Source organism: Hyla sarda, chromosome 3 (assembly GCF_029499605.1).
Source record: "Hyla sarda isolate aHylSar1 chromosome 3, aHylSar1.hap1, whole genome shotgun sequence".
Classification (NCBI taxonomy): domain Eukaryota; kingdom Metazoa; phylum Chordata; class Amphibia; order Anura; family Hylidae; genus Hyla; species Hyla sarda.
In genome coordinates, this window is record NC_079191.1 from 211,328 (window position 1) to 224,946 (window position 13,619).

The 13,619-nt window shown below is 45.1% G+C and overlaps 1 protein-coding gene across 1 annotated transcript in view; it reads right to left on the reverse strand.

Annotated features, from left to right (window-relative positions):
• ADGRF3 (adhesion G protein-coupled receptor F3) overlaps positions 1-13,619 on the reverse strand; it is a 74,875-nt gene that overhangs the window by 29,597 nt on the left and 31,659 nt on the right. The window contains exons 2-6 of the mRNA XM_056562928.1: positions 6,393-6,428; positions 6,226-6,249; positions 5,995-6,040; positions 2,525-2,671; positions 1,390-1,563 (exon numbers count right to left, since the gene is read on the reverse strand). Coding sequence (XP_056418903.1) covers positions 1,390-1,563; positions 2,525-2,671; positions 5,995-6,040; positions 6,226-6,249; positions 6,393-6,428 — 427 coding nt within the window. The remainder of the gene's footprint in view (positions 1-1,389; positions 1,564-2,524; positions 2,672-5,994; positions 6,041-6,225; positions 6,250-6,392; positions 6,429-13,619) is intronic.

The window sequence follows — 13,619 nt, forward strand, 5'->3', positions numbered from 1 at the left end:
CGGGGTCTTGGCTCTGCCGCAGCTCTCCGGTGCAGGAGGCATGCAGGCCGCAGCATGATGCCACGACCGACAGGCCCCTCCATGTATCTCTATGGGAGAGACGGAGATACAGAGGTCATGCCTCCCCACCTCTCCCGTAGAGCTGTATGGAGGGGCCCGGCATCGACCTCAGTGAGGTTGGCAACGCACCCATTAGCCACGCAGAGCCTCTGTAATGCTGCTGAAGTGAAGAAAACTGTGACCCGTAGCCTAATGTGACCTGAGCCCAGGGCTCCCAACCCTTCTCAGTACTGATCGCTGTTTAGGGTTAGAGGTTAGGATTAGGGTTGGGATTAAAGGAAATGGTTAGGGTTAGGGATAAGGGTTAGGATTAAGGTTAGGGGTGTGGTTACGGGTAGGGGTTAGGGTTAGGATTAGGGATAGGGGTTAGGATTAAGGTTAGGGGTGTGGTTACGGGTAGGGGTTAGGGTTAGGATTAGGGATAGGGGTTAGGATTAAGGTTAGGGGTGTGGTTACGGGTAGGGGTTAGGGTTAGGATTAGGGATAGGGGTTAGGATTAGGGATAAAGGTTAGGATTAGGGATAGGGGTTAGGATTAGGGATAAAGGTTAGGATTAGGGATAGGGGTTAGGATTAGGAGTGGGGTTAGGGATAAAGGTTAGGATTAGGGATAGGGGTTAGGATTAGGGGTGGGGTTAGGGATAAAGGTTAGGATTAGGGATAGGGGTTAGGATTAGGGGTGGGGTTAGGGATAAAGGTTAGGATTAGGGATAGGGGTTAGGATTAGGGATAGGAGTTAGGATTAGGGATAGGGGTGGGGTTAGCGGTAAGGGTTAGGAGTAAGGATAGGGGTTAGGATTAGGATTAGAGGTTAGGATTAGGGATAGGGGAGGGTTAGGAGTAGGGATAGGGATTAAGATAAGAGGTTAGGATTAGGGATAGGGGTGGGGTTAGGGGTAAGGGTTAGGAGAAGGGATAGGAGTTAGGATTAGGATTAGAGGTTAGGATTAGGGTTGGGCTCCTTGACCTCTGCGCCATAGGGAGTCGGCTGTAAAGCAGAAAATGTCCCTGTGCGGAGGGAGACAGTTTTCCTTCATTACACTGGGTCCCTGTACGGGAGATCATGAAGGGCCCCGGCAGTCGGACCCCCTGTGATCCTGCGGATAGGGAATAAGTGTCTATGACTGCAGTAATCCTTTAATGGAACATGGATCAGAGTAAGTTGTTTGAGGGTCTTTCCTATTCGGATAATGGAGGCATAAGAAGATAGTACCAGAAATATATATATATATATATACAGTATATAGACAGAGGACTGCACATGGTGCTGAGGGCAGTAATGGACTGTAGGTAAGTGTACTATGCATATGTAGGGTTGGCGGTCACTTACATGTGGGGGGCTCCTCGCAGTACACTGTGCTGTTCGCGTTCAGGTTAGGGCAGAAGCAGAACGACTCGATTTCCAATGGGATGTAACACGACGGGTGCGATCGGCACTGCTCCAGGTCAAACTGGAATCCGTCCTCGCACTGGCACTGCGTGCTCCGCTCTTTCTTTGCACATTCTAATGGATATAATAGGACAATTAGACATCGGTAACAGTGGGTCACATTGGGCACGTCCATGGGAAGCCATATGGCGCAGAGGTCAAGGAGCCCAGGCCCTGTATCTCACCCCTCTTCATGGTTATATGGTCTCACACATCACTGGACCATCATGTGGGCTAAACTTAAATAAAACCTTAACAAGTACCTGTCACCAAATAAACTGTTCTAAACTAACTCAGGCTGTGTTCCCTACTCCTAACTACTCCTAACACCCCTCCTGCCCTTAGAAACACCTTTCTTCTTGCTCATATAGTGCAATCTCCCAGCAGGCATGACATCACTGAAGCCTGCTGGGGGACCACTTCCGCCCTCACATGGTTGCAGAGCTGTGATGAATAGAAGACCTCAGGCTCTGTGCAGCTTTCAGTCTGTGAGAATCTGCGGAGCTTTCACTTTCTGTGCAGCTTTCAATCAAGCTCAGTGCAGCCAGAAGCACTTCCTGAATTCGGACTCCTGCCAGGCCGGGAGGAGACCAAACTTACTGTATTAATTGTGGCAGGGACCAGAACAGAGCCACCTAGTGGCCGTTTTTTTCTATTACATTTTAAACATATTTCTGTTGATAATTTTAAAAGCAAGTGAATGGGAAAGTGTCTGCTAATTACACAGGGAACACAATATTAAAAGTTTTATTTGGTGACAGGTACTCTTTAAGAAAACTTTTGGGATGGTGGATATCGCTCCACCGTATGTTGGTCACATCCTCTACCGAGGAGACCTCCAGGACTGTATCGCTCCCCACCTGGAGCTCCATCAACAGCAACTCCAGAGCCAAGTTTCACTTTTGTTTTCTTGGTCATAATTTGTGGTGGATTCGGGCATCTGGCGAACCTTTTCGGGTGTTTTCATGCCTTCCCTGACTGTGACCCCAATACATGTCCCGGTCATATAAGATAGTAAAACCAGTAAGACTCTGACCTGTGGTTGCCGCTATACTGGTGATCTCAGTCGTAGACTCTTTATATGGGAAGTTCCTGTTGGTCAGAAGGTCCTTCACGTGGTTCAGGTCACCGGCTTCTCCATTCAGAGGGATGACTTGTATATAGGCCGTTCCAGGAGATCCCCCTACGTATAACACCGGTCACATGACCATCAGGTGATATAAATAGCAGACATGGACTTTTCCATTCTATGTTCTCCTCAGGGCTGGTGCAAGGATTTTTGCCACCCTAGGCAAAAGCAAATCTTACACCCCTTGACTCCGCCCATTGGCCCGCCCTTTGACACGCCCCACCTTAATACTGGGGTAACACACTGTAATACACCTCCTGCTCATGGTGCTTGCTGAGCGAGTGGTTCGGCTGCTGGTTGTGGTGTAACTTGCAGATCGGTACCCCCATCAAGAGGCGCTCTAGGCGGCTGCCTATTTTGCCTACAGACAGAGCCGGTCCTAGTACTCCTTGCCCTAGAGTAATCCATAAACCAGCTAAAACAGTGGTCTCAAACTGTGGCCCTCCAAAAACTCAGCTCTTAGCATGCCCAGACAGCCAAAAGCCTGTCTGCCTTCTCTAAAGGATCCACACTGCCCCTGAAAGGTAAATCAAGGCTTCCCTCTCATGTCATCCCTTTGTGCAGTGGTCTCAAACTGTGGCCCTCCAGATGTTGCAAAACTTCAACTCCCAGCATGCCCGGACAGCCAAAAGCCTCTCTGCCTTCTCTAAAGGATCCACACTGCCCCTGAAAGGTAAATCAAGGCTTCCCTCTCATGTCATCCCTTTGTGCAGTGGTCTCAAACTGTGGCCCTCCAGATGTTGCAAAACTTCAACTCCCAGCATGCCCGGACAGCCAAAAGCCTCTCTGCCTTCTCTAAAGGATCCACACTGCCCCTGAAAGGTAAATCAAGGCTTCCTTCTCATGTCATCCCTTTGTGCAGTGGTCTCAAACTGTGGCCCTCCAGATGTTGCAAAACTTCAACTCCCAGCATGCCCGGACAGCCAAAAGCCTGTCTGCCTTCTCTAAAGGATCCACACTGCCCCTGAAAGGTAAATCAGGGCTTCCCTCTCATGTCATCCCTTTGTGCAGTGGTTTCAAACTGTGGCCCTCCAGATGTTGCGAAACTTCAACTCCCAGCAGGCCCGGACAGCCAACGGCTGTCCGGGCATGCTGGGAGTTGAAGTTTTGCAACATCTGGAGGGCCACAGTTTGAGACCACTGACCTAAGAGCAAAGCTGGTACCCGTGACCTGGATGGGTTGTCATCCTATTGCTGGTAGGTGGACACTTGACCATCTTATCGTCTTTCACTTCACTCTCTAAAGGGGGTGTATCACCTACATATATATATGGGGGCAGCCATCTTGCCTAGGACATTGTTTACAGCAGTTCGGAAATTTGCTTTCCAGCAACCACCTGGACACCAGGGACCTATAGTCTGGAGGTGAATTATTGACTTCTATGGGAGACTTTTCTAGATATGCTCCGAGACCTGTGTGTAGGTCACTGTTCAGGGAGGGGGAGGAGGGGAGCTGTGACCATCTCCTATGGACCCTGTATTTAATACAAATGTTACAATTTATTGTTCTCCCGTCCTCTTGTAATAATGAGATGACTGCGGAGAAGTGATCTCTGTAGAGCAGGGAGGGTCCATCTATGGCAGTGGTCTTCAAACTGTGGCCCTCCAGCTGTTGCAAAACTACAACTCCCAGCATGCCCGGACAGCCAAAAGCCTCTCTGCCTTCTCTAAAGGATCCACACTGCCCCTGAAAGGTAAATCAAGGCTTCCCTCTCATGTCATCCCTTTGTGCAGTGGTCTCAAACTGTGGCCCTCCAGATGTTGCAAAACTTCAACTCCCAGCATGCCCGGACAGCCAAAAGCCTCTCTGCCTTCTCTAAAGGATCCACACTGCCCCTGAAAGGTAAATCAAGGCTTCCTTCTCATGTCATCCCTTTGTGCAGTGGTCTCAAACTGTGGCCCTCCAGATGTTGCAAAACTTCAACTCCCAGCATGCCCGGACAGCCAAAAGCCTGTCTGCCTTCTCTAAAGGATCCACACTGCCCCTGAAAGGTAAATCAGGGCTTCCCTCTCATGTCATCCCTTTGTGCAGTGGTTTCAAACTGTGGCCCTCCAGATGTTGCGAAACTTCAACTCCCAGCAGGCCCGGACAGCCAACGGCTGTCCGGGCATGCTGGGAGTTGAAGTTTTGCAACATCTGGAGGGCCACAGTTTGAGACCACTGACCTAAGAGCAAAGCTGGTACCCGTGACCTGGATGGGTTGTCATCCTATTGCTGGTAGGTGGACACTTGACCATCTTATCGTCTTTCACTTCACTCTCTAAAGGGGGTGTATCACCTACATATATATATGGGGGCAGCCATCTTGCCTAGGACATTGTTTACAGCAGTTCGGAAATTTGCTTTACAGCGACCACCTGGACACCAGGGACCTATAGTCTGGAGGTGAATCATTGACTTCTATGGGAGACTTTTCTAGATATGCTCCGAGACCTGTGTGTAGGTCACTGTTCAGGGAGGGGGAGGAGGGGAGCTGTGACCATCTCCTATGGACCCTGTATTTAATACAAATGTTACAATTTATTGTTCTCCCGTCCTCTTGTAATAATGAGATGACTGCGGAGAAGTGATCTCTGTAGAGCAGGGAGGGTCCATCTATGGCAGTGGTCTTCAAACTGTGGCCCTCCAGCTGTTGCAAAACTACAACTCCCAGCATGCCCGGACAGCCAACGGCTGTCCGGGCATGCTGGGAGTTGTAGTTTTGCAACAGCTGGAGGGCCACAGTTTGAAGACCACTGATCCATGGTGTGGCAGGATCTTCAGGGCCCTTGATCAGCTTTATTTATACTGGGGTCCCATAAAACCTTATTTATTAAAGGGGTACTCCGGTGAAAAACGTTATTTTTATTTATTTTTATTTTTTTTAAATCAACTGGTGCCAGAAAGTTAAACAGATTTGTAAATTACTTCTATTAAAAAAAAAATCTTAATCCTTCCATTACTTATTAGCTGCTGAATACTACAGAGAAAATTCTTTTCTTTTTGGAACGCAGAGCTCTCTGCTGACATCACGAGCACAGTGCTCTCTGCTGACATCTCTGTCCGTTTTAGGAACTGTCCAGAGCAGCATATGTTTGCTATGGGGGATTTTCTCCTGCTCTGGACAGTTCCTAAAATGGACAGAGATGTCAGCAGAGAGCACTGTGCTCGTGATGTCAGCAGAGAGCTCTGCGTTCCAAAAAGAAAAGAATTTCCTCTGTGGTATTCAGCAGCTAATAAGTACTGGAAGGATTAAGATTTTTCAATAGAAGTCATTTACAAATCTGTTTCACTTTCTGGCACCAGTTGATTAAAAAATAAAAAATAAAGTGTAAAAAAAATAAAAAAATAAAAAAATAAATAAAAAGTTTTCCACTGGAGTACCCCTTTAAGTTACCTGAGGACTTCCTTATTCTTCTTCCTACTTTTTTGGTGATTTCTTCCTAAAATAAAAAAAGAGGAGAAAAAAAGTAAAAAATAAATAAAAAAAGACAATATTTCAAATATTTCCATGAATTAATTTTCAATGTCCTTGGCTTAGATGACCTTTGACCTTCCTTCATTGCCACTTCCTCCGGGCCCAATCATGTGTAAGAATTATACAAAACTCCCAATGTTTAAAATTCACCTTGATGTTCTCTTCAGGTAAAACCTGGAACCAGGATCACATAGTTACATTGTATGGTCGAAAAAAATGACAAGAGTCCATAAAGTTCAATCACAGAGGTTTTTTGGTCTCTTGAAGTTAGTTTTATATTTTGTGCAGGTTCCTGGGCCCCAATGTTAAAAATTCACCTCGACGTTCTCCTCATGTTCCTCTGAAGGTAAAACCTGGAACCAGGATCACATAGTTACATTGTATGGTTAAAAAACAAGACAGGAGTCCATAAAGTTCAATCACAGAGGTTTTTGGTCTCTTGAAGTTCCAGGTTTTGTAGTTTGTAGTCACAGACATGATGGGGCCCAGAGGGAGCGGCAATGAGGCCCAAGGTCAGGATTGGGCACACAACGTTCTTTAATATCCAGGTAATACATTCTATTGGCATCTGGGATAATTCTAGGAAACCAGAGACATCTTGTAGCCTCCTGATCTCTCGCTGCGGGGAATTTGTATAAATCCTTTCTGTTTGCTCCTCGCTTCACATCCGTGGACAAGAAGACATCATTTGTATATGCAAAACAAGGAAACTGGCCCAAAAAATGGCTCATAAATGGGCATAAGTATGGACAGCCTGGGCAGCTGTGGGGCCCCAGACTCCTCTGTCCTCCTCCTCTAGACTCCTCTGTCCTCCTCCTCTAGACTCCTCTGTTACCTCCAGACTCCTCTGTCCTCCTCCTCCAGACTCCTCTGTCCTCCTCCTCCAGACTCCTCTGTCCTCCTCCTCCAGACTCCTCTGCCCCCTCCAGACTCCTCTGTCCTCCTCCTCCAGACTCCTCTGTCCTCCTCCTCCAGACTCCTCTGTCCTCCTCCTCCAGACTCCTCTGCCCCCTCCAGACTACTCTGTCCTCCTTCTCTGTCCTCCTCCTCTAGACTCCTCTATTACCTCCAGACTCCTCTGTCCTCCTTCTCTGTCCTCCTCCTCTAGACTCCTCTGTCCTCCTCCTCCAGACTCCTCTGTCCTCCTCCTCCAGACTCCTCTGTCCTCCTTCTCTAGACTCCTCTGTCCTCCTCCTCTAGACTCCTCTGCCCCCTCCAGACTCCTCTATTCCTCAAATACCTCTGTCCTCCTCCTCCAGACTCCTCTGTCCTCCTCCTCCAGACTCCTCTGTCCTCCTTCTCTAGACTCCTATGTCCTCCTCCTCTAGACTCCTATGTCCTCCTCCTCCAGACTCCTCTGTCCTCCTCCTCCAGACTCCTCTATTCCTCAAATACCTCTGTCCTCCTCCTCCAGACTCCTCTGCCCTCCTCCTCCAGACTCATCTATTCCTCAAATACCTCTGTCCTCCTCCTCCAGACCCCTCTGTCCTCCTCCTCCAGACTCCTCTGTCCTCCTCCTCCAGACTCCTCTATTCCTCAAATACCTCTGTCCTCCTCCTCCAGACTCCTCTGCCCTCCTCCTCCAGACTCCTCTATTCCTCAAATACCTCTGTCCTCCTCCTCTAGACTCCTATGTCCTCCTGCTCTAGACTCCTCTGTTACCTCCAGACTCCTCTGTCCTCCTCCTCCTCCAGACTTCTCTGTCCCCCTCCTCCAGACTCCTCTGTCCTCCTCCTCTAGACTCCTATGTCCTCCTGCTCTAGACTCCTCTGTTACCTCTAGACTCCTCTGTCCTCCTTCTCTGTCCTCCTCCTCCAGACCCCTCTGTCCTCCTCCTCCAGATTCCTCTGTCCTCCTCCTCCAGACTCCTCTGTCCTCCTCCTCCAGACTCCTCTGTCCTCCTGCTCTAGACTCCGCTTTCCTCCTCCTCCAGACTCCTCTGTCCTCCTCCTCCAGACTCCTCTGTCCTCCTCTAGACTCCTCTGTCCTCCTCCTCTAGACTCCTCTGTCCTCCTCCTCTAGACTCCTCTGTCCTCCTTCTCTGTCCTCCTCCTCCAGACCCCTCTGTCCTCCTCCTCCAGACACCTCTGTCCTCCTCCTCCAGACTCCTCTGTCCTCCTCCTCTAAACTCCTCTGTCCTCCTCCTCTAGACTCCTCTGTCCTCCTCCTCTAGACTCCTCTGTCCTCCTCCTCCAGACTCCTCTGACCTGCAGTCCTATGTAACACCACAGATAACACAGTGATAACTCTCTGAGTACAGATAATGTATAGATGTGACCTGCAGTCCTATGTAACACCACAGATAACACAGTGATAACTCTCTGAGTACAGATAATGTGTAGATGTGACCTGCAGTCCTATGTAACACCACAGATAACAGTGATAACTCTCTGAGTACAGATAATGTATAGATGTGACCTGCAGTCCTATGTAACACCACAGATAACAGTGATAACTCTCTGAGTACAGATAATGTATAGATGTGACCTGCAGTCCTATGTAACACCACAGATAACACAGTGATAACTCTCTGAGTACAGATAATGTATAGATGTGACCTGCAGTCCTATGTAACAACACAGATAACAGTGATAACTCTCTGAGTACAGATAATGTATAGATGTGACCTGCAGTCCTATGTAACACCACAGATAACAGTGATAACTCTCTGAGTACAGATAATGTATAGATGTGACCTGCAGTCCTATGTAACACCACAGATAACAGTGATAACTCTCTGAGTACAGATAATGTATAGATGTGACCTGCAGTCCTATGTAACACCTCAGATAACAGTGATAACTCTCTGAGTACAGATAATGTATAGATGTGACCTGCAGTCCTATGTAACACCACAGATAACAGTGATAACTCTCTGAGTACAGACAATGTAGTAGATGTGACCTGCAGTCCTATGTAACACCACAGATAACACAGTGATAACTCTCTGAGTACAGATAATGTATAGATGTGACCTGCAGTCCTATGTAACACCACAGATAACAGTGATAACTCTCTGAGTACAGATAATGTATAGATGTGACCTGCAGTCCTATGTAACACCACAGATAACAGTGATAACTCTCTGAGTACAGATAATGTATAGATGTGACCTGCAGTCCTATGTAACACCACAGATAACACAGTGATAACTCTCTGAGTACAGATAATGTATAGATGTGACCTGCAGTCCTATGTAACACCACAGATAACACAGTGATAACTCTCTGAGTACAGATAATGTATAGATGTGACCTGCAGTCCTATGTAACACCACAGATAACAGTGATAACTCTCTGAGTACAGATAATGTATAGATGTGACCTGCAGTCCTATGTAACACCACAGATAACAGTGATAACTCTCTGAGTACAGATAATGTATAGATGTGACCTGCAGTCCTATGTAACACCACAGATAACACAGTGATAACTCTCTGAGTACAGATAATGTATAGATGTGACCTGCAGTCCTATGTAACACCACAGATAACATAGTGATAACTCTCTGAGTACAGATAATGTATAGATGTGACCTGCAGTCCTATGTAACACCACAGATAACAGTGATAACTCTCTGAGTACAGATAATGTATAGATGTGACCTGCAGTCCTATGTAACACCACAGATAACACAGTGATAACTCTCTGAGTACAGATAATGTATAGATGTGTCCTGCAGTCCTATGTAACACCACAGATAACACAGTGATAAATCTCTGAGTACAGATAATGTATAGATGTGACCTGCAGTCCTATGTAACACCACAGATACCAGTGATATCTCTCTGAGTACAGATAATGTATAGATGTGACCTGCAGTCCTATGTAACACCACAGATAACAGTGATAACTCTCTGAGTACAGATAATGTATAGATGTGACCTGCAGTCCTATGTAACACCACAGATAACACAGTGATAACTCTCTGAGTACAGATAATGTATAGATGTGACCTGCAGTCCTATGTAACAACACAGATAACAGTGATAACTCTCTGAGTACAGATAATGTATAGATGTGACCTGCAGTCCTATGTAACACCACAGATAACAGTGATAACTCTCTGAGTACAGATAATGTATAGATGTGACCTGCAGTCCTATGTAACACCACAGATAACACAGTGATATCTCTCTGAGTACAGATAATGTATAGATGTGACCTGCAGTCCTATGTAACACCTCAGATAACAGTGATAACTCTCTGAGTACAGATAATGTATAGATGTGACCTGCAGTCCTATGTAACACCACAGATAACACAGTGATAACTCTCTGAGTACAGATAATGTATAGATGTGACCTGCAGTCCTATGTAACACCACAGATAACACAGTGATAACTCTCTGAGTACAGATAATGTATAGATGTGACCTGCAGTCCTATGTAACACCACAGATAACAGTGATAACTCTCTGAGTACAGATAATGTATAGATGTGACCTGCAGTCCTATGTAACACCACAGATAACAGTGATAACTCTCTGAGTACAGATAATGTATAGATGTGACCTGCAGTCCTATGTAACACCACAGATAACAGTGATAACTCTCTGAGTACAGATAATGTATAGATGTGACCTGCAGTCCTATGTAACACCACAGATAACACAGTGATAACTCTCTGAGTACAGATAATGTATAGATGTGACCTGCAGTCCTATGTAACACCACAGATAACAAACAGTGATAACTCTCTGAGTACAGATAATGTATAGATGTGTCCTGCAGTCCTATGTAACACCACAGATAACACAGTGATAAATCTCTGAGTACAGATAATGTATAGATGTGACCTGCAGTCCTATGTAACACCACAGATACCAGTGATATCTCTCTGAGTACAGATAATGTATAGATGTGACCTGCAGTCCTATGTAACACCACAGATAACACAGTGATAACTCTCTGAGTACAGATAATGTAGTAGATGTGACCTGCAGTCCTATGTAACACCACAGATAACACAGTGATAACTCTCTGAGTACAGATAATGTATAGATGTGACCTGCAGTCCTATGTAACACCACAGATAACAGTGATATCTCTCTGAGTACAGATAATGTATAGATGTGACCTGCAGTCCTATGTAACACCACAGATAACACAGTGATAACTCTCTGAGTACAGATAATGTATAGATGTGACCTGCAGTCCTATGTAACACCACAGATAACACAGTGATAACTCTCTGAGTACAGATAATGTATAGATGTGACCTGCAGTCCTATGTAACACCACAGATAACAGTGATAACTCTCTGAGTACAGATAATGTATAGATGTGACCTGCAGTCCTATGTAACACCACAGATAACAGTGATAACTCTCTGAGTACAGATAATGTATAGATGTGACCTGCAGTCCTATGTAACACCACAGATAACAGTGATAACTCTCTGAGTACAGATAATGTATAGATGTGACCTGCAGTCCTATGTAACACCACAGATAACACAGTGATAACTCTCTGAGTACAGATAATGTATAGATGTGACCTGCAGTCCTATGTAACACCACAGATAACACAGTGATAACTCTCTGAGTACAGATAATGTATAGATGTGACCTGCAGTCCTATGTAACACCACAGATAACACAGTGATAACTCTCTGAGTACAGATAATGTATAGATGTGACCTGCAGTCCTATGTAACACCACAGATAACAGTGATAACTCTCTGAGTACAGATAATGTATAGATGTGACCTGCAGTCCTATGTAACACCACAGATAACAGTGATAACTCTCTGAGTACAGATAATGTATAGATGTGACCTGCAGTCCTATGTAACACCACAGATAACAGTGATAACTCTCTGAGTACAGATAATGTATAGATGTGACCTGCAGTCCTATGTAACATCACAGATAACAGTGATAACTCTCTGAATACAGATAATGTATAGATGTGACCTGCAGTCCTATGTAACACCACAGATAACAGTGATAACTCTCTGAGTACAGATAATGTATAGATGTGACCTGCAGTCCTATGTAACACCACAGATAACACAGTGATAACTCTCTGAGTACAGATAATGTATAGATGTTTCCTGCAGTCCTATGTAACACCACAGGTAACACAGTGATAACTCTCTGAGAACAGATAATGTATAGATGTGACCTGCAGTCCTATGTAACACCACAGATAACACAGTGATAACTCTCTGAGTACAGATAATGTATAGATGTGACCTGCAGTCCTATGTAACACCACAGATAACAGTGATAACTCTCTGAGTACAGATAATGTATAGATGTGACCTGCAGTCCTATGTAACACCACAGATAACACAGTGATAACTCTCTGAGTACAGATAATGTATAGATGTGACCTGCAGTCCTATGTAACATCACAGATAACAGTGATAACTCTCTGAATACAGATAATGTATAGATGTGACCTGCAGTCCTATGTAACACCACAGATAACAGTGATAACTCTCTGAGTACAGATAATGTATAGATGTGACCTGCAGTCCTATGTAACACCACAGGTAACACAGTGATAACTCTCTGAGAACAGATAATGTATAGATGTGACCTGCAGTCCTATGTAACACCACAGATAACACAGTGATAAATATCTGAGTACAGATAATGTATAGATGTGACCTGCAGTCCTATGTAACACCACAGATAACAGTGATAACTCTCTGAGTACAGATAATGTATAGATGTGACCTGCAGTCCTATGTAACACCACAGATAACACAGTGATAACTCTCTGAGTACAGATAATGTATAGATGTGACCTGCAGTCCTATGTAACACCACAGATAACAGTGATAACTCTCTGAGTACAGATAATGTATAGATGTGACCTGCAGTCCTATGTAACACCACAGATAACAAACAGTGATAACTCTCTGAGTACAGATAATGTATAGATGTGACCTGCAGTCCTATGTAACATCACAGATAACAGTGATAACTCTCTGAATACAGATAATGTATAGATGTGACCTGCAGTCCTATGTAACACCACAGATAACAGTGATAACTCTCTGAGTACAGATAATGTATAGATGTGACCTGCAGTCCTATGTAACACCACAGGTAACACAGTGATAACTCTCTGAGAACAGATAATGTATAGATGTGACCTGCAGTCCTATGTAACACCACAGATAAAACAGTGATAACTCTCTGAATACAGATAATGTAGTAGATGTGACCTGCAGTCCTATGTAACACCACATATAACACAGTGATAATTCTCTGAGTACAGATAATGTATAGATGTGACCTGCAGTCCTATGTAACACCACAGATAACAGTGATAACTCTCTGAGTACAGATAATGTATAGATGTGACCTGCAGTCCTATGTAACACCACAGATAACACAGTGATAACTCTCTGAGTACAGATAATGTATAGATGTGACCTGCAGTCCTATGTAACACCACAGATAACAGTGATAACTCTCTGAGTACAGATAATGTATAGATGTGACCTGCAGTCCTATGTAACACCACAGATAACAGTGATAACTCTCTGAGTACAGATAATGTATAGATGTGTCCTGCAGTCCTATGT